Raw genomic sequence first — 24684 nt, forward strand, 5'->3', positions numbered from 1 at the left:
AAAGGCCTTTCCACGCCACCTCTTGCACGCCTCAACCCCCACAGCCGGCAGCTCCGCTTCCTCCCACCTTCCTCCTTGCCAAAGTCCGCGGTGCCCGGTTGCTCGCTGGCTCGCCGCCGCCTCCCAGCGCAGGAGATCGGAGGACGGAGGCCAGGCGAACGGGAACACTGCACCACCAGGGCTTCCCGCGCCAATGCACAGCCCGCCAAGTTTGCGCCCGTCCGCCCACCAGACACGGGAATGGGGCCGCCTGGGGCGACAAATCCCGCGAGACCTCGGCGGGCCCGCTCCCGTCCCTCCCATGGAGTCCGCTCGTACCCCTCCTGGGGGGGGTCCCCGAAGACGTAGACTCGAGTATAAGCCGAGGGGACGTTTTTCAGCACAAAAAACGTGCTGAAAAACTCGGCTTATACTCGAGTATATACGGTAATTCTGGATGTTCTTAGAATATTCTTTTCCATGCCCATCTTGCACTCTCAGAAGAACAAGTTTTTTCTCTTCTCTCCTTTTAAGTTACAGGACAACTTTTAACAAATCCAGTACAACAAAAGTGGTCGTTAGATTACCTCCTATCATCTCTTTTAAAGTTATGTGTTATTAACAAAAACAATTTATGATTACACTTCAGAGTTGCACATACTGTGCTAAAAGAAAATTATGTACCAAGGTAACACAGTTCCATGCCAAAATGTCTAAATTCTGAAGTGTGCCCATAGATTTATTTCAAATATATAACATCCATGCATGTTGGTGGGAAAAGGCTAAGATAGCCACTAAAATCCTCACTACTGGAAATACTAAATAGTCCCAATTCAAGATCACTATTTTTCACTAACAGTTTGCCTTCCAACTATTGTTAGAACTATCAGGATTAAGAAATTTTAATAAAAGCATACAGCATCCATGTTTCTCAGAATTATAAGCTTTGTGCACAGTTCCAAACACTGCATTTACACCTGCATAAGCATGTATTCACACTCACTTACTGTTTACAAAGTTAATTAATATTCTCTGAAAATTGAAATCAGTCACAAAAGTGTCAGTATTTTAAAACCAAGTTTATGTTTTTTCTATGCAAATTTTCCCCAATTTGCTAAATTCCAAATATAGTAGATTAACTTCCAGTATTCTCAGACAAAATGAACAAAGAATGAATGAATGCTTAGTCTGACATGGGTGATCAAGACATTGAGAGCCAGCATAGTATACTTGTGAAAGTACTGTACTGGAGCAGGAACAGGGACATCTAGATTCTAGTTCATATTCATCTGGATTTATCGCTGTGTTTCACAACCTAAAAGAGGAAGGAGCAGGCAGAATAAAAACTGAATGAATAAATACTGGAAAGCAAGTTGTGAAGTTTAGAGTTAGGTCTTAATGCTCAGATCAAAAGTTTCTATTTCTACTTTCTATTTCACTCAAGATAGCCACCACTTCTCAACCCCGTATTTCATTCATACTCCTTCCATGGACAGAGAATCAATGAAACTAGTCAATCTGTGCATATTATTTGTAAATGCATTTCTGCCCTTACTATCAAGAAAGAACTATTAAGCATGCGCAAGATGGCAGCTTACTGAAACGCCGGATCATCGGCTGGCGGATCCCTGGCTGATGGCGATGGTTAGCTGTCGCCTATGCCGCTGGCTCCCCTCGGCCCGGTGAATAGTACATCTCAGCAATCGCGGGTGGGGTCTTTGGACCTCTTTGAACCCGCGGTTGCTGCACTGGAGGCCGGAGGAACCGGAGACGGGGCGGATGAAGATGGCGGCCCTGCGGAGGTGCGTGGGCGGCTGGCCGACCCTCAGCTGTTCTCAGCTGTTTGGCGGTGAGCGGCATGGGTTTCTAGCGCCGCTACCGCTTCCATCAGGCGACACCCACCCTGGACTAAGTCGCATGGACTCGGCTCCCCCGCTCTTGTTGTCATCTCCCTGTTGGTTACAGGGTGAGCGGTGGGAGACGAACGGCCATGTGGAGGTGTGGGGCGGCGGATGCCAGCCGCGACGCCCGGGTTGTGTGGCTCAGCACTTTGGCCTCGCTTCAAAACGCCTTTTTCCCGGGCGGTGGAGGCTTGGCGGACTGGTGAAGGCGGCCTTGTGGAGATGGGGGGAGGGGGCTGCATGTTTTTCAGCTGAGATGGCGCTTATTCAGCTGCGCCTTGTTTGCACCCCTGGACTACGCCTCCTTGGGCTTCTGGTTTCCAGCTTGTTAGATCATCTCTCCCACTGAGGATGGGGGCAAGTGATGGACATGATGACCATGTTGAGGCGTGGGGCAGGAAGGTGTATTCTTCAGCTGATACTGTGGCTACCCTCTACCCCACCCCGGACCTCCTTCCTGGACTGCTGGAACATCTCTCCGCAGACGGCATACTCCGGTCCAGCGGAACATCTACCTGGTGGATGGGCTGAGACGGTTTACGATCTTTTGTCTGCTAATCCATCAGGATATAATGGACTTTACATCTCTTTAGGACGGACTGCCTGTCTCTTTTTTTCCATCTCTTTTTTCCATCCGTTACCGGACTCCAGAATGACATCCCAGTATAACATCTCGGCTGCCAAATGGGACATAGCCAGCTGATGGTTGATTCTATGCGTTATTCGCCACAAGAACTCTTGCGCCTGCGAGGTGCCCCCGCCTCCCAGGGAAGGCCCCCCACACTATCGAGGGCGGCCTCTATGACGGGTCTTGGGACCCACAGAGGTGGCATGCTAAAAGAAGGGTTTATGGGGTTTTTAGAAAGGAATTTTTAAGGGTGGGAGGGTAAGGGCGGGTAATGGGGGTAACCCGTCGGGTAGGGGGCCAGTTCCTGCACATGCTCGCGGCGGGTTTTCTTTATTAGGTCCAGAGGTTATGGGGGGAGAGTGTGTTCCTATTTGTGAGGGTGGTTCTATTGACACGGTAAGTGGGAGAGGCAGGTATGGCGGAAGCGAGGGGTCATATCAAGTTTCGGGAGCGCGTGCTCGATGTTTGAAAGCGATCACGCGCTCCGACCCCTTGGACTTCACCCGTTCCCCGGATGGTCAGGATCCTCAGAGCTTGGGCCTCCGGCTGATGTTGTGCAATGCCCGGTCCGTGGTGAACAAAGCCCCCCTCGTTTGTGACCTTATACAGGGGGGTTCCGCGGACCTTATGGGCATTACGGAGACCTGGTTGGGCACTGAAGGCGTGCCCTGGTTGAGTTGTGCCCGCGGGTTTCCGTGCATTCCATCAGCCGAGGGCCCAGGGTAGGGGTGGGGGGGTGGCGGTTGTGATTAGAGAGAGTCTAGAGCCGAGGGAGACCACTGTACCTCAGATTGCCGGGTGCGAATCCCTCTTTGTGAGATGGGGTCATAGGTGTCAGATGGGTATGCTGATCACGTACCTGGCTCCTTGCTGCGTGACAGCTGCCCTGCCCGAGCTCCTGGAGGTGCTGGCTGGGGTGGCAGTTGAGACCCCCAGACTTTTAGTCATGGGGGACTTTAACTTGCCATCGTCCGGCTCGTCATCGACGGCAGCTCGGGAGTTCATGGCTTCCATGACGGCCTTGGACATGACCCAAGTAGTTGATGGCCCTACTCACATTGGGGGTGGCACCCTGGACCTGATTTTCTCTCTGGTCAGTGGTTGAGAGATCTGGACTTAAAGGAATTAGTCATTGAACCTTTGTCATGGTCAGATCACTCTTCTTCGCCTGGACTTTCTGACCGCCATTCACCACCGCAGGGAGACGGAGCCGATCGTTGGTTCCGTCCCAGGCGCCTGATGGACCCGGATGGGTTCCGGACCTTATGGGCATTACGGAGACCTGGTTGGGCACTGAAGGCGTGCCCTGGTTGAGTTGTGCCCGCGGGTTTCCGTGCATTCCATCAGCCGAGGCCCAGGGTAGGGGTGGGGGTGGCGGTTGTGATTAGAGAGAGTCTAGAGCCGAGGAGACCACTGTACCTCAGATTGCGGGTGCGAATCCTCTTTGTGAGATGGGGTCATAGGTGTCAGATGGGTATGCTGATCACGTACCTGGCTCCTTGCTGCGTGACAGCTGCCCTGCCCGAGCTCCTGGAGGTGCTGGCTGGGGTGGCAGTTGAGACCCCCAGACTTTTAGTCATGGGGGACTTTAACTTGCCATCGTCCGGCTCGTCATCGACGGCAGCTCGGGAGTTCATGGCTTCCATGACGGCCTTGGACATGACCCAAGTAGTTGATGGCCCTACTCACATTGGGGGTGGCACCCTGGACCTGATTTTTCTCTCTGGTCAGTGGTTGAGAGATCTGGACTTAAAGGAATTAGTCATTGAACCTTTGTCATGGTCAGATCACTCTCTTCTTCGCCTGGACTTTCTGACCGCCATTCACCACCGCAGGGAGACGGAGCCGATACGTTGGTTCCGTCCCAGGCGCCTGATGGACCCGGATGGGTTCCGGACGGAGCTTGGGCCTTTTCCTGGGGGTCTGGCCCCCGGCCCGACTGAGGACCTTGTTGCGGCCTGGGAACAGGCCGCGGCGGGGGCCTTGGACCGTGTCGTGCCTTTGCGGCCTCTGACCCGGCGCAGGTCCCAACCGGCTCCTTGGTTCTCCGAGGAGCTGAGAGGGATGAAGCGCCGGAGAAGACGCCTGGAGAGTCTTTGGAGGTCTAGCCGTTCGGAAGCTGATCGGACACTAGTGAAGTCCTATACTAGGACTTACCTAGTGGCATTGAGGGAAGCGAGGCGTAGCTCCGCCCCCTCCCTCATTGCATCGGCAGATAACCGCCCAGCCGCCCTGTTTCGGGTGACTCGCTCCCTCTTACACCAGGGGGAGCGGGATGACCCGTTGCAGGGACGTGCTGAGGAGTTTAACGGTTATCTATACGATAAAATCGTTCAGCTACGGGATGGTCTGGACCAAGATAGCGGTGATACGGGCGAGATGCGTGAGGGCGGTCTTGGTGACATTGTGTGGGATGAGTTTGACCCTGTGGCTCCCGAGGACATGGACAGGTTGTTGGGTAGGTTGAATGCCACCAGGTGTTTACTGGACCCGTGCCCCTCTTGGCTGGTGCTGGCCACTCGAGAGGTGACACGAGGCTGGCTCAGGCGATTACGACTGCTTCTTTGGTGGAGGTGTCTTCCGGCCGCCTTGAAAGAGGCGGTGGTGAGGCCCTCCTTAAGAAGCCTCCTTGGACCCGGCTGTTTTAGGTAATTATCGTCCGGTCTCCAACCCGCCAGCGAAGGTTGTAGAGAGTATGGTGGCATATCAATTTCCCTTGCACCTGGATGAAACTGTCTATCTAGACCCGTTCCAGTCCGGTTTTCGGCCCGGTTACAGCACGGAGACGGCTTTGGTCGCGTTGGTGGATGATCTCTGGAGGCCAGGGACAGGGGTTGCTCCTCTGCCCTGGTCCTATTAGACCTCTCAGCGGCTTTCGATACCATCGACCATGGTATCCTGCTGCGCCGGTTGGAGGATTGGGAGTGGGAGGCACCGTTATCGGTGGTTCTCCTCCTATCTCTCCGACCGGTCGCAGTCGGTGTTGACAGGGGGCAGAGGTCGGCCCGAGGCGCCTCACTTGTGGGGTGCCGCGGGGTCGATCCTCTCGCCTTCTGTTAACATCTACATGAAGCCGCTGGGTGAGATCATCAGTGGTTTCGGTGTGAAGTACCAGCTGTATGCGGATGACACCCAGCTGTACTTTCTACACGGACCACCCCAACGAAGCTATCGAAGTGCTGTCCCGGTGCCTGGAGGCCGTCGGGTCTGGATGGGGAGAAATAGGCTCAAGCTCAATCCTCCAAGACAGAGTGGCTGTGGATGCGGCATCCCGATACAGTCAGCTAAATCCGCGGCTGACCATCGGTGGCGAGTCATTGGCCCCGATGGAAAGGGTCCGCAACTTAGGCGTCCTCCTGGATGAGCGGCTGTCTCTAGAAGACCATTTGACGGCCGTCTCCAGGAGAGCGTTCTACCAGGTTCGCCTGGTACGCCAGTTGCGCCTTTCTGGACGGGATGCCCTATGCACGGTCACTCACGCACTCGTGACGTCTCGCCTGGATTACTGCAATGCTCTCTACATGGGGCTCCCCTTGAAGGGCATCCGGAGGCTGCAGTTAGTCCAGTATGCGGCTGCGTGGGTGATAGATGGAGCCCCTCGTGGCTCCCGTATAACACCCATCCTGCGCAGGCTGCACTGGCTACCTGTGGCTTTCCGGTGCGCTTCAAGGTTTTGGTGACCACCTTTAAAGCGCTCCATGGCATTGGGCGGGTTACTTACGGGACCGCCTACTGCTACCGAATATCTCTCACCGACCGTGCGCTCTCACAGAGGGTCTCCTCAGGGTGCCGTCGGTAGCGGCAATGTCGTCTGGCGACGCCCAGGGGAAGGGCCTTCTCTGTGGGGGCCCCCACCCTCTGGAATGAACTACCCCCCGGACTTCGTCAGCTCTCGGACCTCCGGACCTTCCGCCGCGGGCTTAAAACGTATTTATTTAATTGTGCAGGGCTGAGCTAGATTTTAAATTATTGGTTTTAAATTGGGTTTTATTTGATATTTTAATTCTAAATTTACGGGCTTTTTAGAATCAGTTTTTTAATTGTTTTATATTGTATTTATATGTCTTTTAAATGCCTGTACACCGCCCTGAGTCCTTCGGGAGATAGGGCGGTATATAAATTTGAATAAATAAATAAATAAATGAGCGACAGGATTTAGAAGCAGCACTTCTGAAGGAAATATAGAGATAGCAGTGGTACTTTCAGGTAATGCCACAAATAGAACCAGATGAAGAGAATTAAAAGGCAACATAAATCCGTCAGAATACTATATGATTTAGATTTATAATAAAATTTTGTCTCAGAAATTATGGAGCAACACACAAGGCAGATGTTTTATCACTGAATCAAATCTAAAGTAAGCAACAATAAAACCTACCAGCAGATAAAAATTTCATCAGAAAAGATCAAGACAGAAAATGTAAGCAATACTGTTTATATTTAACAACAAACTAAAACATTTAGGTTTAATAAAACATTGTGAGAATGAGAAAGATAGAAGTATGTATACTTACTTACTCTGCTTCTCCCTTCAGAAGACCAATAAATCAAGAAAAATGCTTTGTATAATGTTAAACGTGGGTAGAATGTTTAGGCACTGTTTATCTAAATAACAAGATGTTTAAACTACCCAGGACAAATATTTGCTAGTGGCTTATGAATCCAGACATGTTTGGGCACTCTTAACCCTATACTGAAATGAATCCATTTTCCCCTAGGCTTGTTTTCCCATTTACACATAAAATAAACTGAAAAAAGGAATTAGCATAGTTTGTTTACCATAATATTTATCTTGCCACTCTGGCTGCAATCTGATAAAAGAGGAAGGGAGGGAGGGAGGGAGGAAGGAAGGAAGGAAGGAAGGAAGGAAGAAAGGAAGGAAGGAAGGAAGGAGGGGTTCCCTTAAAGAAGAGTGTTCAAATGTGAATGATCCATATTTGAATCTGCAAATGATTAGAGACAGCTCTTTCTGTAGTGATTAGCATTTTAAAATCAAATACATTTTAAAGCATTGACATGTGCTTATTAGAAATGATTGTTATTCACTTATTTTATTTATTTATTTTGTTGAATACATATTGAATAATATACATTATATAAGTATAAGCATGAATTGAATACATAAAATGAATACAATTAAAAGGAACATTAGGACAGGGACGGTAGGCACACTTGTGCTCTTACAGACCTCTTAGGAATGGGGTGAGGTCAACAGTAGACAGTCTTAGGTTAAAGGTTTGGGGATTTTGGGATGAGACCACAGAGTCAGGTAGTGCATTCCAGGCATTAACAACACTGTTACTGAAGTCATATTTTCTGCAATCAAGTTTGGAGCAGTTCACTTTAAGTTTGAATCTGTTGTGTGCTCATGTATTGTTGTGGTTGAAGCTGAAGTAGTCATTGACAGGAAAGACATTGTAGCAGATGATTTTATGAGCTATGCTCAGGTCATACCGAAGGCGGTGTAGTTCTAAATTTTCCAAACCCAGAATTTCAAGTCTGGTTGCATAAGGTATTTTGTTGCGAGCAGAGGAGTGGAGGACTCTTCTTGGGAAATATTTTCTGGACGCACTCAATTGTATTAATGTCCGATATGCAGTTCCAGACAGATGAGCTGTATTCGGGAATTGGTCTAACAAATGTTTTGTATGCTCTGGTTAGTAGTGTAATCTTACCGGAGAAGAGGCTATGCAAGATGGAATGCTATGCAAGATGGACCAGAGGAATGCTGTCAATATAATTTACTTGGACTTCGGTAAAGCATTTGATAAAGTAGACCATAACCTACTACTAGATAAAGTAGAAAAATGTGCGTTAGACAGCACCACCACCAGATGGATTCGTAACTGGCTGACCAACCGCACTCAACATGTAGTCCTCAATGGAACTACATCCACATGGAGGGACGTATGCAGTGGAGTACCCCAAGGCTCTGTTTTAGGCCCAGTATTCTTCAACATCTTCATCAATGACTTGGAAGAGGGGATAGATGGGGAACTCATCAAATTTGCAGATGACACCAAGCTGGCAGGAATAGCCAACACTCCAGAAGATAGGCTCAAGATACAGAAGGATCTTGACAGACTTGAACATTGGGCGCTAACTAACAAAATGAAATTCAACAGTGAAAAAAGTAAGGTTCTACATTTAGGCAAAAAAACCAAAATGCACAGGTACCGTATATGTGGTACCTTGCTCAATAGTAGTACCTGTGAGAGGGATCTTGGAGTCCTAGTGGACAACCATTTAGATATGAGGCAGCAGTGTGCAGCAGCTGCCGAAAAAGCTAACATAGTTCTGGGCTGCATAAACAGAGGGATAGAATCAAGATCACGTGAAGTGTTAATACCACTTTATAATGCCTTGGTGAGGCCACACTTGGAATATTGCATTCAGTTTTGTTCGCCACAATGTAAAAAGGATATTCAGACTCTAGAAAGAGTGCAGAAAAGAGCAACAAAGATGATTAGGGGACTGGAGGCTAAAACATATGAAGAATGGTTGCAGGAACTCGGTATCTCTAGTTTAATGAAAAGAAGGACTAGGGGAGACATGATAGCAGTGTTCCAATATCTCAGGGGTTGCCACAAAGAAGAGGGAGTCAAACTATTCTCCAAAGCACCTGAAGGTAGAACAAGAAGCAATGGGTGAAACTAATCAAGGAGAGAAGCAACTTAGAACTAAGGAGAAATTTCCTGACAGTTAGAACAATCAATAAATGGAAAAACTTGCCTGCAGAGGTTGTGAATGCTCCAACACTGGACATTTTTAAGAAAATGTTGGATACACATTTGTCTAAAATGGTGTAGGGTTTCCTGCCTGGGCAGGGGGTTGGACTAGAAGACCTCCAAGGTCCCTTCCAACTCTATTGTTTGTTATGTTATGTTATGTTATGTTATGTTATGTTATGTTATGTTATGTTATGTTATGTTATGTTATGTTATGTTATGTTATGTTATGTTGTTATGTTAAGATTAGGTTTATAACTCTTAATGCCTTTTTGGTGATATTGTTAAGAGTGGACTTTGGCACTTAGATCATTTGATATGAGTACTCCAAGGTCCTTGACAGGATGAGGGTCATCTACAACGTCATGTCCACTTAGCTTGTATTTTGTGTTCTGATTCTTTTTGCCAATGTGTAAGACCATTTGTTAGTTGAGATTTGGAGTTGCCAATTTTTTGACCATTCTGACACAAAGTCAAGGGTTTTTTGAAGCATAGCAGCATTGTTGGTAGTGTTAAATAGTTTAACATCATCGGCGAAGAGAACAGAGTTACTTATAATATGATCACCAAGGTCATTTATGTATAATATGAAGAGTGTTGGTCCTAAAACGCTGCCTTGGGGGACTCCGCTATTAACAGGTGCAGGATTTGATAGGGCGCTGCTTATTTTGACCACTTGTTGTCTGGTTGACAGGAACGCAGTTATCCAGTTATGGAGGGGTGGTACATATAGTTTGATAACTCTATTGACTTCAAGCAAGAAAATATTATAGTAGTCTTCGGGAGTGATACAGTTAGAGAATAGAATTTGCCAGTCATGAGATGAGAGGTCGGTGTCTATGAGATAATAATTGGCTTTTTTGAAGTTGTAGTTTGGTATCCCATTATTATGGAGATTTTTGTAAGGGCGTATATTGAGACAAAAGTCTATCATGCTGTGGTCATTGTTGGAAAAGAGTTCTTTTATTTGTAATCCATAAATTGAGTTTAAGTTGTTGCAGAAGATGCGGTCAAGGCAGTTGTTGAGTCTAGTTTTGTTAGTTACTAGTTGATCTAGACCTAGATTTGTAACAGCATTGTATAGGGTTGTATGGATGGGTTCAGTTGTACATTCGTTTATTTTTCAATTAATAAGAGGTAGGTTGATGAGAGGGTAAGGGCAAAGGATACCCATATTAGAAGTGTGGTTAACTTGTTCGCATGTGCGATGTCATAGTTGGGGGCTCCATAACATAGTAAGAAGCAAAGCATGAGGTTAAACACGCCATGTTTATGCATGGTGAAATAGTACATTATCCTTCAAAGATGCTGTTAAACATAGCTGATCAACCAATAGAACAGCTTGCCTTCAGAAGTTGTGGGAGTTTCATCACTGAAGCTTTCAAGAAGAGACTGGACTGCCATCTGTCAAAAATGGTGTAGGGCAGGGGTGTCAAATTCAATTTCATTGAGGGCTGCCTCAGGGTTGTGTTTGACCTTGGGGGCCTGGGGGGCGTGGCCAGCTGAACATCACTCATGTCGGGGGCACCTGTGGTGGCCTGAACACTCTGCCAGCGAAAACGGGCTCCCAAGCTCCATTTCTGCTGCGATGGCTTTCTCCAACTCTCTGCTAGTGAAAATGGAGCTCAGGAGGGCTGCATACAGCCCTTCCGAGCCCAGTTTTCACTAACAGAGGCACTGCAGGTCGGTCCTTCGCTGTTTCCAGAGCACCCTGCGGGCCACATCTAAGCACCCCACAGTCCATATCCAGCCCCCGGGCCTTGAGTATGACATCCCTGGTGTAGGGTCTCCTACTTAGGTGCAGGTTTGTGCTAGATGACCTACAGGGTCCCTTCCAACTCTATTATTCTGTTCTGTTCGGATTACTTTGTATTATTGAAGGAGTATTATCAGGTGAACTGAAAGGAAGGTGTGCTTTTGATTAAATCTGAGAAACATCTGCCAACTTTTTTCTCTTCAACAGCTATAGTTTAACATATTATTATGTATTCAAACACCAATGTTTATGACAAAATATTATTCCTGTTTCCTGTTTGCTTCTATTAAAATGCTTAGAGGGGGAGGGCACCTTATCCAGGCTTCAACTATCCAGGCTTCAACTATCAGACAGGTGTTAATAACATAGATTTCCAGTAGATTTCAAGTAATGCCCTTAAGAGCCTGACTCAAATCTTCTAAGATGTACAAAATGGAAATCAACAGCTATTGCACTACTGTTCTAGGTTTTCTACAACTAACTCTGAGATCCCAGAAGAGGAGAATGACTCATCAGATTCTTTTCTTTTGCATTTTCTGGCAGTTCATCCCAGGAAGTTTTGATGTTTGATTTACTTCTCATAGCTAAAGCCCTTGATTACAACATGAGCCACAGAAAATACAGCCACATGCAAATATTCCTGTATTTTTGTGACATCTAACCATTCATTTTCTGTTAATAGACTTAGATGGTAACTGATGTTTTATCAAGTGGGAGCTAATGACAGATAATGGTCTATCAATAGCTAAGAGCCACTCTTCAATATTTATGGAGAGGTACCCATCTCAATGGAAAAGGCAGAAGCATCAAAAAGCAGATTTTGGATTAAGAATCTAGTACACAATAGTTGAACTGGACTATAGCAAGGAAATGAAAAGCTGCAACTTTCAGGCAGAAATAAGAGGCAAAGGCATCAAGTGCATGCTTCCATGTTCAGGAAACTAACCTCAGCCTCTGATGACTATTTAAGTGGGGAGGATATATATTGGATATTATTTTGGAGATTGTAGATATTGGTAGCTTTGGAACTCAGCTGATAATAAGGTAGAATTACAGTATAGAGTAAATCAGGGGTGCACAGGAACAGGCCACACCAACCCCAGCTCTGTGAAGGGGGGGGAATGTTGCAAAACATCACGTGATGGCAATGTGACGCCATGAGCTTGACACTCACAGAGTAAATGAAGCTAAAAAAGGCTAGAAAACAGGAGACTGTGAGTTCTAGTCTCATCCTAGCCAGTCACTGCCTCTTAGTCTCAACTCACCCCTGAGAGTTGTGGGAAAATAGAAGGAAATTGTGTTGTGTTGGATATATCTGCCTTGAGTTATTTGTAAAAATAATAAAGGCAAGATACAAATACTGTAAATAAAATGATAAAATCAATTATTTTTGAGTCCCAAAGCTATCTACAATCTTCCAAATACTATCCAGTGAATAATCTTATTGATTTTAAAGATTACTGTGACATCCATCAGCACTGAATCCTCAGTAAGGAGGGCATTTTCTTCATCACCCTATTACTATGCTATTCTTTGCTTTAGAACGCCAGAGAAACAGATTAAGATTATAGCTCTGGTTGTTTGTTCACTTTTCTCTTTCATTACATCCTGGGTCAAAGTGGCATTCATCAAATATGTTTGGAAGATTGCTGCAGCTGCCAAAATATTTATATCCAAATAGATTTTAGAGAGTGAAGCTTGGTAGAATCCAGTGTCCTTAATGCAGGCCCCACAGAAGGTTAAGTTGAATGTTTGTACCTGGTTTCTGGCACACAGGGCAATGCAATGGCTCAGCAGTTAAAGACACTGGACTGACAGCCCAGGTTCGAGACCCAAGTGTCATGTGACGAGGTGAGCTTCCGTCTTTGCCTAGCTCCTGCCCATTTAGCAGTTAGAAAGCATGCAAATGTGAGTAGATAAATAGGTACTTCCTATCTGGACTCATGGCCTTGAAACAGAGATGAGCACGCCCCCTACAGTCAGCAATGACTAGCAGAGTAAAATCTGCAGGAACTCTTTTCCTGTCTTCCTGGCATTCTATCCACAGTTCACCCACAGGTTCTCTTTAAATCCTGTGGATTCCTTCTGCAACACATGGTGGTTTCTTGGCTTCTCCTTTACTGGAAGTACCTCTACAGATCTGAGAACAGGGTCCAATTGCTGGCCTCAACCTCAGTATTGGCTCTGATCATTAGAGGTGTGTCTGTTCACTATGTTTTCCACCCATTACACTCCAGAGAGGAGGAGGAGGCAGCTGGGGAGGAGGATAGATGGACACACAGACATACACATATACTTTACTTTGCATTTGTTAAACTTTTATTAGGCTTCACATTGTTGTTTTGTTGTCAATTGTTTTTTGTTGTTTGTAATAAAATCCTCCAAAATTTGATGGGGTATATATCTCTTCTAAGAACTGTTGTACCTTTGAGCTACCTTTGGCTTATCTCAAAAACTTAACTTTGAACCAGGATTGGACTTGGATTTTATATATCCATTAAAATATATATTTGATTGCTTACTATCAAAATATAATTGATTAGAGTAATAAACTGTAAGTAAGTCTACTTCCAGATTACTATCTTCTTGGCTTAATTGGCTCATTTCCGCATGCAGCCCAGCCTCCACACTGCCTGTTTTAAGCCTGGATGACCTCCTGCAGCATTTTACCAGCCAAAACAGGGGGCGGGGGAGCGTTTTGGCCAGCAAAGTCTGCAGGAGGCCATCCAGGGGCTGCGTGCGTCCCCATGCTACCAGAAGTACCGCAGGCTGCTGCTTTGCTACTTCCAGGTGGCCTCGCAGGCCCCATCCAGCCTTGACATCTCTCATCTACCTACATGTGTCTACAACACAGTCCTTTCATCGGTTCCAAGAAGGCTCCACATTCATTTGCACTATTCAGGTGACCCTAAAAATACAGATAAACTTCGAGGTAGCCTCAATGACTCTCTAAAAGAATGCAAAAGTCTGCAAGGAGTATAAATCCTTCCATTCCCCACCATCCAGTCAGAGCAGAAGAAGGTTCTTGGATGAGAAGTGAAATGTCTTCAAAGAAAAACCAGAAAGTCCAGCTTGAAAAAGCTCCATAGACACAAAGCAGAAGGAAGATGCTATTGTTTGCAAGATACAGCCTACAATAAACTATGTACTTTAAATCCTTTAATTAAAGAGAACGTAATTTAATGAATCAAAGCAGTCGCAACATCACACATGCTTTCTTTACCAATAAAATGAGCAAAAGGGGGCAAGCTAAAAAATAATGGAATGTACTATTATTTTTCATTGATTTGTACCAAAATTATATGCTTTCACTGGCATTGTCTAGAAGGTAGGTATTCTGTGATTTCTCCTTCAACAAGGACTACCTTAACACACTTGTCATTAACAGGAAAAAGTATGTTTCCAATGAGATAGTCATGCTATACTGGTATATAAATGTATCTTCGGCAAGTGTTTTTTTATTCCTCTTTTCTTTTGCCATCAATCTATTACTTCAGTCAGGAAATAATGTATGTCTTGCTTCACCTGCTAACTGACAGTAACACTCAAATACATATATTAATTTGTAGGTGATGTCAATACTACAAAAGAAGCATAAAATACGGCATAAGTCTCTGGGTATTTCAAATCTCAAAGTTAATCATTAACTGAGCTACTTTTTTAAAACCATGTGAAATTCAGAACAGCACAATGCAATTTTAATATTCTCTGGAGGAACACATTATAATAATACTCTATTTCCAATGTTAAAAGGCATAAAAGCGTTGCAGACAGATGCAATATATTAATACTGATTTGTTCAGAAACCACCGGTTGTCAGTATTATTCAGGTAATAATAAAGAGGAGAGCTGATAGTTACCGCATTCATTTATTTAAACAAAATATGTGGCTAAATAATAACATTTGTACATTGTCCAGCACCCTCAAGCGAGTAAGGCGGTCTAGAAACATGAAATATAAACGAACATTTATGCTTGTCTGATTAAGAAAAAATTCAACAACAAAAAGAAAGGATTAGAACAAGCTCTGTAATTTTTCAAGTTGAACTATCCTAGGCATTTATGCAGTTTTTCCTCAAATGTGTAAAATTTCACTTTTAAATATTGCAATGCAGGTGCCAGGCACATCTGGAGAGAGAAAAGTTTTATTTCCTCCCTTTTCTTGATACATGTGTTTGATCTTAATCAAAAAGCCAAGAGGCTATACCTTTTCTTTGACAGTTGATCCTATTTTATTGACTCAAAGCAGTCCGCAGACACCTCTGTCTTTCATTTGACAGTATGTTGGTTTGTAGAGAAATATATTTTGCATTTTACAATGGAAATAGTACTCCTAGAAGAACCAGGCAATATGAAATTAATGCAGTGGCATGGCTTTATTTAGGATGCAAATATAGACAATATATAGGCCTTTGTTAACAAATCAAAACAATTCAGAATAAGAACCAAGGTAACCAGATATTATCAAATGATGAAAAGACAGTAAATAGGCTAGCAATAGAACTGTAGCAAACCTGAAAGACTACAAACAAACAAATCCCACATTCCTTAAACTCAGGACTTTGTACCAAAAGAACTGATATGATAGTAGTAACACTCTCCACTTCTCTGGGAAAATATTTTGGAATTTAATGAGAATTCAATGTCATTTTTAAATTCTTAAAATGCAACAGACAAAAGAACAATGTAGCCAATAAAAGTAATGGTTTAATTTTACATCATGAATTTGCTCTGGACAATTCTATTTATTTAAAGACCACTATCAATCATCACTGTCAATATTGGCACAGTAGTTTTATACTGAAAATTTCGGAAAATAAAATTAGCAGAACCCATATGTGAGTACTGCAATGCTGTCCATATTTCCATACAGAGGCTTGCATTGGAAAATAGATGCCATTTCACAATAAGATGTTTACATATCACTTAACTAATGTCTTTATGTATCAAAATGCAACTCTTTAAAGATTTAATAGAAGCAATTTCAACTATGAACTTTGCCATAACTTCTGTAGGGCAATAAGTTCATTCTGGAGATGTGCAAAATTTATTTAAACAATGTATATGGTTGCCTATACTATCCTGTGTCTCTGGGCAGCTAAAATAAATTAAAACCATAATATGAAGCCTTAACATGTAAAAAAAGAAGTATGCTAACATTAATGCCACAGCCCTTAAAAAGACTCAAATCCAACAGCCATATAACTTAATTAGGCACTGTGACAGAAGGTACAGTACATCTCCTGGGTCCCACTAGATAATACTGCCTCAAGGAAGGGACCCAGATCATGTCCATAAACAACCTATTATATTCTGGGATAAGCAAAATCTGAGGCAGCCACCTACCCCTATTTATGCAAGGCTTTATAAGAGACAATCAGCATCTTGAATTGCACCTGGAACACAACTAGCTAATGCAAGTACAGAGCAGAAGGTCACAAATTATTGCATTCTGACTAATTGCAGCTTCTGAATACTCTATAAGGGCCGCCCCATGTAGAGCTGCAGTAGTCTAAGACATGACTGACCATATGCAGGACCATCCAATCCTGGAATGGGCACAACTGATACAGAAGATGGATTTGTACAAAGGCCTTCCCAACCATAGCTACCACTTGGTTGAGTAAGAAAACTGAATCCAAGATTGTGTCTATCTGGAGGATGCTACCCTATTCAGAAATAGAGACGGAAAACCTGAAGATCTGTGTGGCTTCAAAACCACAGCCATTCGCTCTTTCCTGGGTTAAGACACAACTTGTTCTTTCCTTTAGACTTTCTTAACTTCCAAACATTGGGATAGAACCTCGGCAGCATCACTTGATCAGCCTATACAGAGATATACCACAGAACATCACTAGCATGGTATTGTTCCTTCATCCCATGCCATTGGATGATTTTATCCAACACTTTCACAAAGGTATTCTAAAGAAATAGGAAAAGTCTTCCCTCCCTGCCCCCAAACACTGACTGGAACCAGCCTATTTGTCACTGAGTATTGATGATGTTGTTTACATTTAGCATTCAAATCAGGGGTGAAATCCAGCAGGTTCTGACAGATTCTGGAGAACCGGTAGTGGAAATTTTGAGTAGTTCGGAGAACCGGCAAATGCCACCTCTGGCTGGCCCCAGAGTGGGATGGGAATGGAGATTTTGCAATATCCTTCCTCCAGGAGTGGGGTGGGAATGGAGATTTTGCAGTATTCTTCCCCTGCCACACCCACCAAGCCACAGCACGCCCACCAAGCCATGCCCATAGAACCGGTAGTAAAAAAATTCGAATTTCACCACTGGTTCAAATGAAAGTAGCTACACAGGAAGAATATTACTACTTCTACTTCTGAGGTTAAAGCCTCTCTCTTGGGTAGTAGCTTTTTTCTTTCTTTAGCTCTGAATCTGCAAATCTTTTATTGGTTTATAAAAACTAACTGGAAAAGATAATGTAAATATAGATTTGAAGAGAGACAGTTCATGGTTCTGCCTGCAAGGCTAGAAGTTTAGATGCAGGCTAACTGGAATTAATATAATTTTTTCTGCAAGGATGACCTCCTGCCTTGAAGGAGATAGTGGTACTAAATGTGGGAGATGAAAAAAATACAGAATTTCTCATTCATCACATTCCTTTCAATTAGAGTATCTTTCCACACCAGCACAAATGATTTTTTCTAACACACACACACAGACAAAAGGATAAGGACTTTGCTACCAGATTTGGAAGCATCAATCTACTAGCATGCCGCAAAAACTGAGAATTTTCTGTATTTCTTTGCTGACCATTAACTATTCAATTGTTTGCAATGCAAGGAGCTTCTTCTGAATCCCACCATTTCCCAGGGCTGGAACATTGTCCTGAGTTTGTTTCCATAAATTATGATTGACCCAGGTTGGGTTAACAGAACTTCTGGAATGTAGTGATTTAGTTTGAGTTCAAAACAAGCATTGTTTCCATTTTGTGTATATCCTTCATTTGTTCTATACAAAAGAGTTCTCCTCCCAAATATTTTTTAAAAATACAAGAACACCCTCCAGAAGGAATGTTTTCTTCAGAATGGTGGAGGAGTCTTCCTGTTGATAATTAATAGTTTCCCAGCTATTTTAGTTGAACTAATCAACAGAATGATACACATTATAAATTATCTACCTTTCTGTGCTGACCTCACCACTCTAAGCTTACCTAACTCCCAATTAAAGTCTGTTCTCCTGGAAATATTGCTAGTTCCAAGAAAATTCAGCAGTCAGTTACAACATATTTGATGCTAACAAATTGATTTCTTCAGATTTAAATAGAATTTTTTGCACACTAAACTGATCACAATTAGTAAAGAATAGCACTGTCCTCAAATCCAATTTTTGTTACATGCATTTTCAGATAACTCTTACATGGAAGACAAACAGATATAAATTTTAAAGCAACAAAAAATTGCATTTACTTTAGTTCTCAGTAAAAGAAATCTATCAGAACTAAACACTTGAAATATTTACGCGGAGAGTCAAATGCTTAAAGACCACCATATGTAACACTGGCAAAGTAATTATCGGGGTGTCAAACTCAGAGCCCGTGGGATGGATATGGCCCATGGGGTGCTTAGATCTGGCCCACAAGGGCGCCCTGGAAACAGCAAAAGACCGGCCCACAGTGCCTCTGCCAGTGAAAATGGAGCTAGTTTTCTCTAGCAGAGAGTTGCAAGAAGCCATCACAACTAGAAACGGAGCTTGGAAGCCCGTTTTCGCCGGCAGAGTGCTCAGGCGATCACAGGTCAGGCCACACCCACCCTGCCCCCCCCAGGCTAAACACAACTCTGATGCGGCCCTCAATGAAATCGAGTTTGACACCCCGATCTAAACAAACTAAAGGTAAAATAACTATTCATTGTCATTAGGCTTAGCTAAGCATTCATTCAACGGGAGGTTGAACAACTAGCCTCATGATGCAACCAAAACAATCTGGAACTGAACACACTCAAAACTGTAGAAATGGTGGTAGACTTTAGGAGAAACCCTTCCATACTTCCACCTCTCACAATACTAGACAACACAGTATCAACAGTAGAAACCTTCAAATTTCTAGGTTCTACCATATCGCAAGATCTAAAATGGACAGGTAACATCAAAAACATCATCAAAAAAGGACAACAAAGAATGTTCTTTCTGCGCCAACTCAGAAAGCTCAAACTGCCCAAGGAGCTGCTGATCCAGTTCTACAGAGGAATTATTGAGTCTGTCATCTGCACCTCTATAACTGTCTGGTTTGGTTCTGCAACCCAACAAGAAAGACATAGACTTCAGAGAATAATTAGAACTGCAGAAAAAACAATTGCTACCAACCTGTCTTCCATTGAGGAATACTGCACAAATCAAAAAGAGGGCTGTGAAAATATTTACAGACCCCTCACATCCTGGACATAAACTGTTTCGACTCCTACCCTCAAAACGACACTACAGAGCACTGCACACCAGAACAACTAGACACAAGAACAGTTTTTCCCAAATTCCATCACTTGCTAAACAAATAATCCCAACACTGTCAAACTATTTACTAAATCTGCACTACTATTAATCTTCTCATCGTTCCCATCACTCATCTCCTTCCACTTATGACTGTGTGACTGTAACTTTGTTGCTTGTATCCTTACAATTAATATTGATATTGTTTCCTGATTGCTTATTTGTACCCTATGACTATCATTAAGTGTTGTATCATTAAGTGTTAAATTTGTACCCTATGACTATCATTAAGTGTTGTAAATGTTTTACCTTAATGAAGGTATCTTTTCTTTTATGTACACTGAGAGCATATTCACCAAGACAAATTCCTTGTGTGTCCAATCACACTTGGCCAATAAAAAATTATATTCTATTCTGTTCTGTTCTGTTCTGTTCTGTTCTGTTCTATTCATACGATTTTCTTGACAAAAATAATGAAATGGCTTACCTTTGCTACTTTCTGGGATATTTGACTTCTGAATCTACCCTGTCATCCTGAGATTTCTGGGTAGTCTGTCATCCAGATACTAACTTTTCTTTTCTTTTTCTTTTTTTGAGATCAGCCAAGACAGGCTAGATGCTGCCACCTGCTGTGGCTGATGTAAATAGAATTAGGTAGGAATAAACAAGAACTTTATGCATGGTCCAATTTAGTTCTGTTTACTACATCTTTCACGTGAATTGATTAAACAGAGTAATTATTGCAGCAGCAGTATATATGTTTAAGACTTCTTCAGATAGATAATTATGTGATCATGCAAAAGAAAATACTTCCTACCCATCCAGAGTTATTTAAAATGGGCAGCCATATACATTTTCTAAATAAACTAAAAGTGAGCATTGTCCTTCATATTAGTACATGAAATAAAATGAAGTTTGGAGTACATGGTTTTATTAAAATATTTTTAAAAGAAAAATTAAAAATAAACTTAATATAGGGGAAATAGATTACCTTTCTTCAAACATTACCTTTAATCTGTCTCAAAGTGAGATTCACTGAATAAAATATGGCTTACTTTTCAGTAAGTACTTATAGAATTGTACTGCAAATATGGCAAATGTATGAGATGGATAGTTAATAAAGAATACATTTTGAGATCTGAAATTTGAAAAGTTAAGGGGATGTGGGGGGGTTGCTTACAGTTAATACATGCAAGAACGGGTTGGCATTAGAGATTTTGTTGGCAATTTCATTGTATATATGATGTACAAAGACAATAAAGGCTATACTACTACTACCGTCTTCAAACAAACTAATTGATATTGGTACTTTTTATGCACTTAAATGATGCAGCCTTTTAAAACTAAGTACCAGGTAAGGATATGTTACCAAAAGATACTGCTAAAATCCAATAGAGAAAAGTTGGTTGGTCAAAAAGTGCTAATCAAGCTAAGATGAAAAGGAAAATGCAAGTTAAGCAGGCTATTTGCTGCAAGGAGGCAAAATTGCTGGGAGGCAGAGGCAGATTTCTTTTTCTTGTTTTCCTCACCAAAAAAGGTAGGTGCGTCTTATACTCTGAAAAGTACAGTATTTTGCTGACATTTAACCTCTTTTGCTCTTTGAAATCATTTATTTTCAATGCTTTCCATGGCTAGCAATCCAGCTTTGTGTTCATGCATTGCCTTTTAATGTTCTGATTTAGTTCACACTGCAGTTTAGAGGTAACACTTTGGAAGAGATAAACTTTGGATCAAGTAACTGAAATGCATGCTACCCTTTTTGGCTCTATTTAAAATTTAGCTTCTCTCACAATCTTCTCTATTATAATTAGTTTCACCATGGTTTTTTTTTATTAGAAAATGACTTGGCTGAGGTTACTATTACTCATACTTTAAAAAAATCTGATAAACATAATTCTTTTCTATATAATGTACATTTTTAAATTATAGAACCATCATTTCTATTTTGATTTGATAAAAGCAATAGTCATATATCAGTCACCAAGCACAAAACAGATGCTTGAGTTACAACTTGGATCTCAATCTCCTTCTCCACAGTACTTACAGTAAACTTTGGTTATTCTGCAAAGTTTTAACTAGGGAAAACTCCTAAAATCACATGATACTTACCCATTGCCTTGGAATTATGCTCTGCATGTAATACACATATATAAAGTCAGTGGGAGTCAGACAGTATAAAAATGTAACAAATAAATAAAAATAATTTTAACTATGTAAAGCCTCACATTTTAAAGCCCTTAGTTCCATATCAATCAAAATGCTAAGAAAGAACTGTATCCCAATTATTCATGAATTTCTATTCTATACCAGTTGACTCCAATTTAAATAATGTTAGAAACAAACTTCAAGTCAAGTTTGACTTAAACTGGAATTACAGTATATGAAGAAAGAATAATTATAAATAACCACACCCCTAGAACAAACCCCTCTAGTAAATTGACCACAAGCAACAGCATAGACAACAGCCCGGGAGAGATGCTGCTGCCAAGTTGTTATTCCTAGTGTTTGTTGTACACCAAGTTGCAAGATTGCCTATTTTGCATATTTGCTTCAATTATCATGATGACGGTATGAAAAGTTGTCAATGCCTGAGAGCTTTTGTTTTTCAGATACTTTGTGGCAGTGACTGACCTGAAGTCATCCAGTTGGCTTCCATGCCCAAAAGAAGACCAGAACCTGGGTTATGTAGTCTGTCATTTGAATCATCTACACCTTAACCACTGGATCTCTATGCTGCTGGTAAGTAATGCTCAGAAATTAAAATGATCTTTGAGCATTGTTTTAAAATCAGCTACTTCTTAAACAAATCAAGTGCCTAATTTTCCCCCATCCTGAAACACATTTAAGTCCCAATAGAAGACAATCTTTGTAACTCAGAGTTGAACTGTGGAGTTCCTCAAAGAACTATCAAGACCATTATTGGCAGGGCAAGCCACCAGAACATAAAATGAGAGCAAACCCCTCTCTTCTAGCACTGATGATTTTATCTAGTTTGGTATTGAAAAGTCTCCAAGAAAACAACAAAGCTCAGAGAGCATCAAGGATTCCACATACATTAAAGTGACTACCCTTAGTTGGTTCCATTCACCAGTACCCTTCTAAAAACACAAAATTGTACAGAAATGACACAGAGGAAAAGAAAACATAGAAGTTCATACGCTTGTGTGATGTTCATTTACTGGCTAATAATGGTTTCAGATAAACCAGAGCAGAAGTAATTCAACTCAAGGCTTTTTAGACAGATTACAGCAATAATGTTGCTCTCTCTCTTCCTCACTGATGGTTATTTCATGAAATAAAAAGCTGAAATAGTAGGGGTAAATCATAGGGAGTTACAGATTGAAGGCAACATCTGGAGACTATCAAATGCTATTAATAATGGATAATGCACATGGAAAATCTTATCTGGAAACACCCAGAATAGCTCCAGAGCACCAAACCGTATGTTTAACTTGAAACCTTATGGAAACAGGAAGGTTGATATTTAGGGAGATAATTCTTGGGACAAAACACTTCAAGCAGCTCTTAGGGAAATGTCAGAACATCAGAGGAGCCATTTAATTTGAAAACAAGAGTCACCCCTCCTCACTATCTCCCAAAAAAGTGAAGTTGGTACTTAGGAAGATCATGTTTCAATCTTTAGTACTTTCTAGAATCTGAAATGGCATTTTAACATGTTTATATTTGCCCAACTTTCTAAAAGCAAACTCAGGGAAGCTGTTCATTTTTAATGTAAAACCTTGTTCAACATTTACACTTAATAGATGATGGTACCCCACCACCTATTTACCATGTGGTCCTCCCAAACCTTTTAAAAAAACAATTGCTACCAACCTGCCTTCCATTGAGGATCTGTATACTGCAGGAGTCAAAAAGAGGGCTGTGAAAATATCTACAGACTCCTCACATCCTGGACATAAATCCTTTGAACTTCTACCCTCAAAAAGACGCTATAGGGCACTGCACACCAGAACAACTAGACACAAGGACAGTTTTTTTCCGAATGGCATCACTCTGTTTAACAACTAATTCCCACAACACTGTCAAATAATTTACTAAGACTGTATTACTATTCTTCTTCTCTTCCTTACTAGTATCTATCTCTTCCCACTTATTACTATAGCAAGGTTGCTTGTATCTTTCAATTTATATTGCTTTTATTTGTTTCCTAGTCTATCACTAAGTGTTGTATCTTTTTATTCTTGATGAATGTCTTTTATTCTCCTTATGCACATTGAGAGCATATACACCGAAGACAAATTCCTTGTGTGTCCAATCACACTTGGCCAATAAAAGAATTCTATTCCATTCTATTCTGTTCTATTCTAAGCTTGGCTACCTACTTTATACTAATGAAGGGGGAGGGGCGGCAGAGGGAAAGAGATCGCCTGAAGACAGCTAGCCGACCCGAGTTTCTTCCCCGAAGATCGTAAAGGCAAGATTGGGAATTATCAGGAGAGGCAATGCCGAAGTTTGCACGGGAGAAGCCACCCGAGGAAGTCTTTCAGCTCCACTACATGGTGCACTCCTCAGGGACGAACCTCGCAAGGGCTGACCTCCGTTTTTCTCTCCAAGCCTCCCTTGCTCCTCACGAAAGCCAACGGGAGACCCGAAACCGCAGGAGGTTGCAACGTCCATGCCTTCCCTAGGCTATACCCCGCCTCGAGCCCCCGGGCTCAGAGGAAGGAGAGTCCCCGCTCTCTCCCAGTCCCCTCCGCCTGCTCACCTTGCTCGAGGGCGATCCCCCCGTGGTTAGGAGCAACGCCAAGGTGAAGCTCTTCCAGGGAGCAGAAAGCGGCCAGGGCATCGTTAGCCCTTGCAAAACTTGGCCGCGCAGGGAGAGCTTCTAATCTCTTAGTTCCTGCGCCGCAGACTTTTTGAGTGAACTTTGCAGCGCGGGCTCGGCGGCATTTGTAAGCTCGGCGGGGGGGGGGGCGCGGGCTGGGGAGCGCGAGGCCAATTCAGTCAGCGCGCGGCTTACCAGCCAATCGCTGCCAGAACAGAGCGCGCGCCCTGAGGGGGTGTCGGTGGGGGTGGGCGGGCGTTATGTTTTTGGATTGGGAGAAAGCGAAGCGCAACTGCAAGAGACCCACCCTCGCTTTCCCTCTCCGGCGCGAAGGTAGACGTCTCGTGCGCGCGCTCGCGCTCGACTGCCCGCTCTCTGCTTCTTCGTTTCATTCATTCCCGCGCGTGGCGACCTACAGTAATAGCACCTTACGTTTCGAAGTGGTGTGGTATTTTCTTTTTTTC

General features: G+C 42.9%; 1 protein-coding gene across 1 annotated transcript in view; it reads right to left on the reverse strand.

The window, feature by feature from the left end:
* Positions 1-24277, reverse strand: part of GLP1R (glucagon like peptide 1 receptor) — a 135271-nt gene extending 110994 nt beyond the window's left edge. Inside the window, exon 1 of the mRNA XM_058163799.1 lies at positions 24161-24277. Coding sequence (XP_058019782.1) covers positions 24161-24241 — 81 coding nt within the window. The 5' untranslated portion in view covers positions 24242-24277. The remainder of the gene's footprint in view (positions 1-24160) is intronic.
* Positions 24278-24684: the final 407 nt, after the last annotated feature.

The sequence above is a fragment of the Ahaetulla prasina genome, chromosome 1, assembly GCF_028640845.1.
Source record: "Ahaetulla prasina isolate Xishuangbanna chromosome 1, ASM2864084v1, whole genome shotgun sequence".
Classification (NCBI taxonomy): Eukaryota; Metazoa; Chordata; class Lepidosauria; order Squamata; family Colubridae; genus Ahaetulla; species Ahaetulla prasina.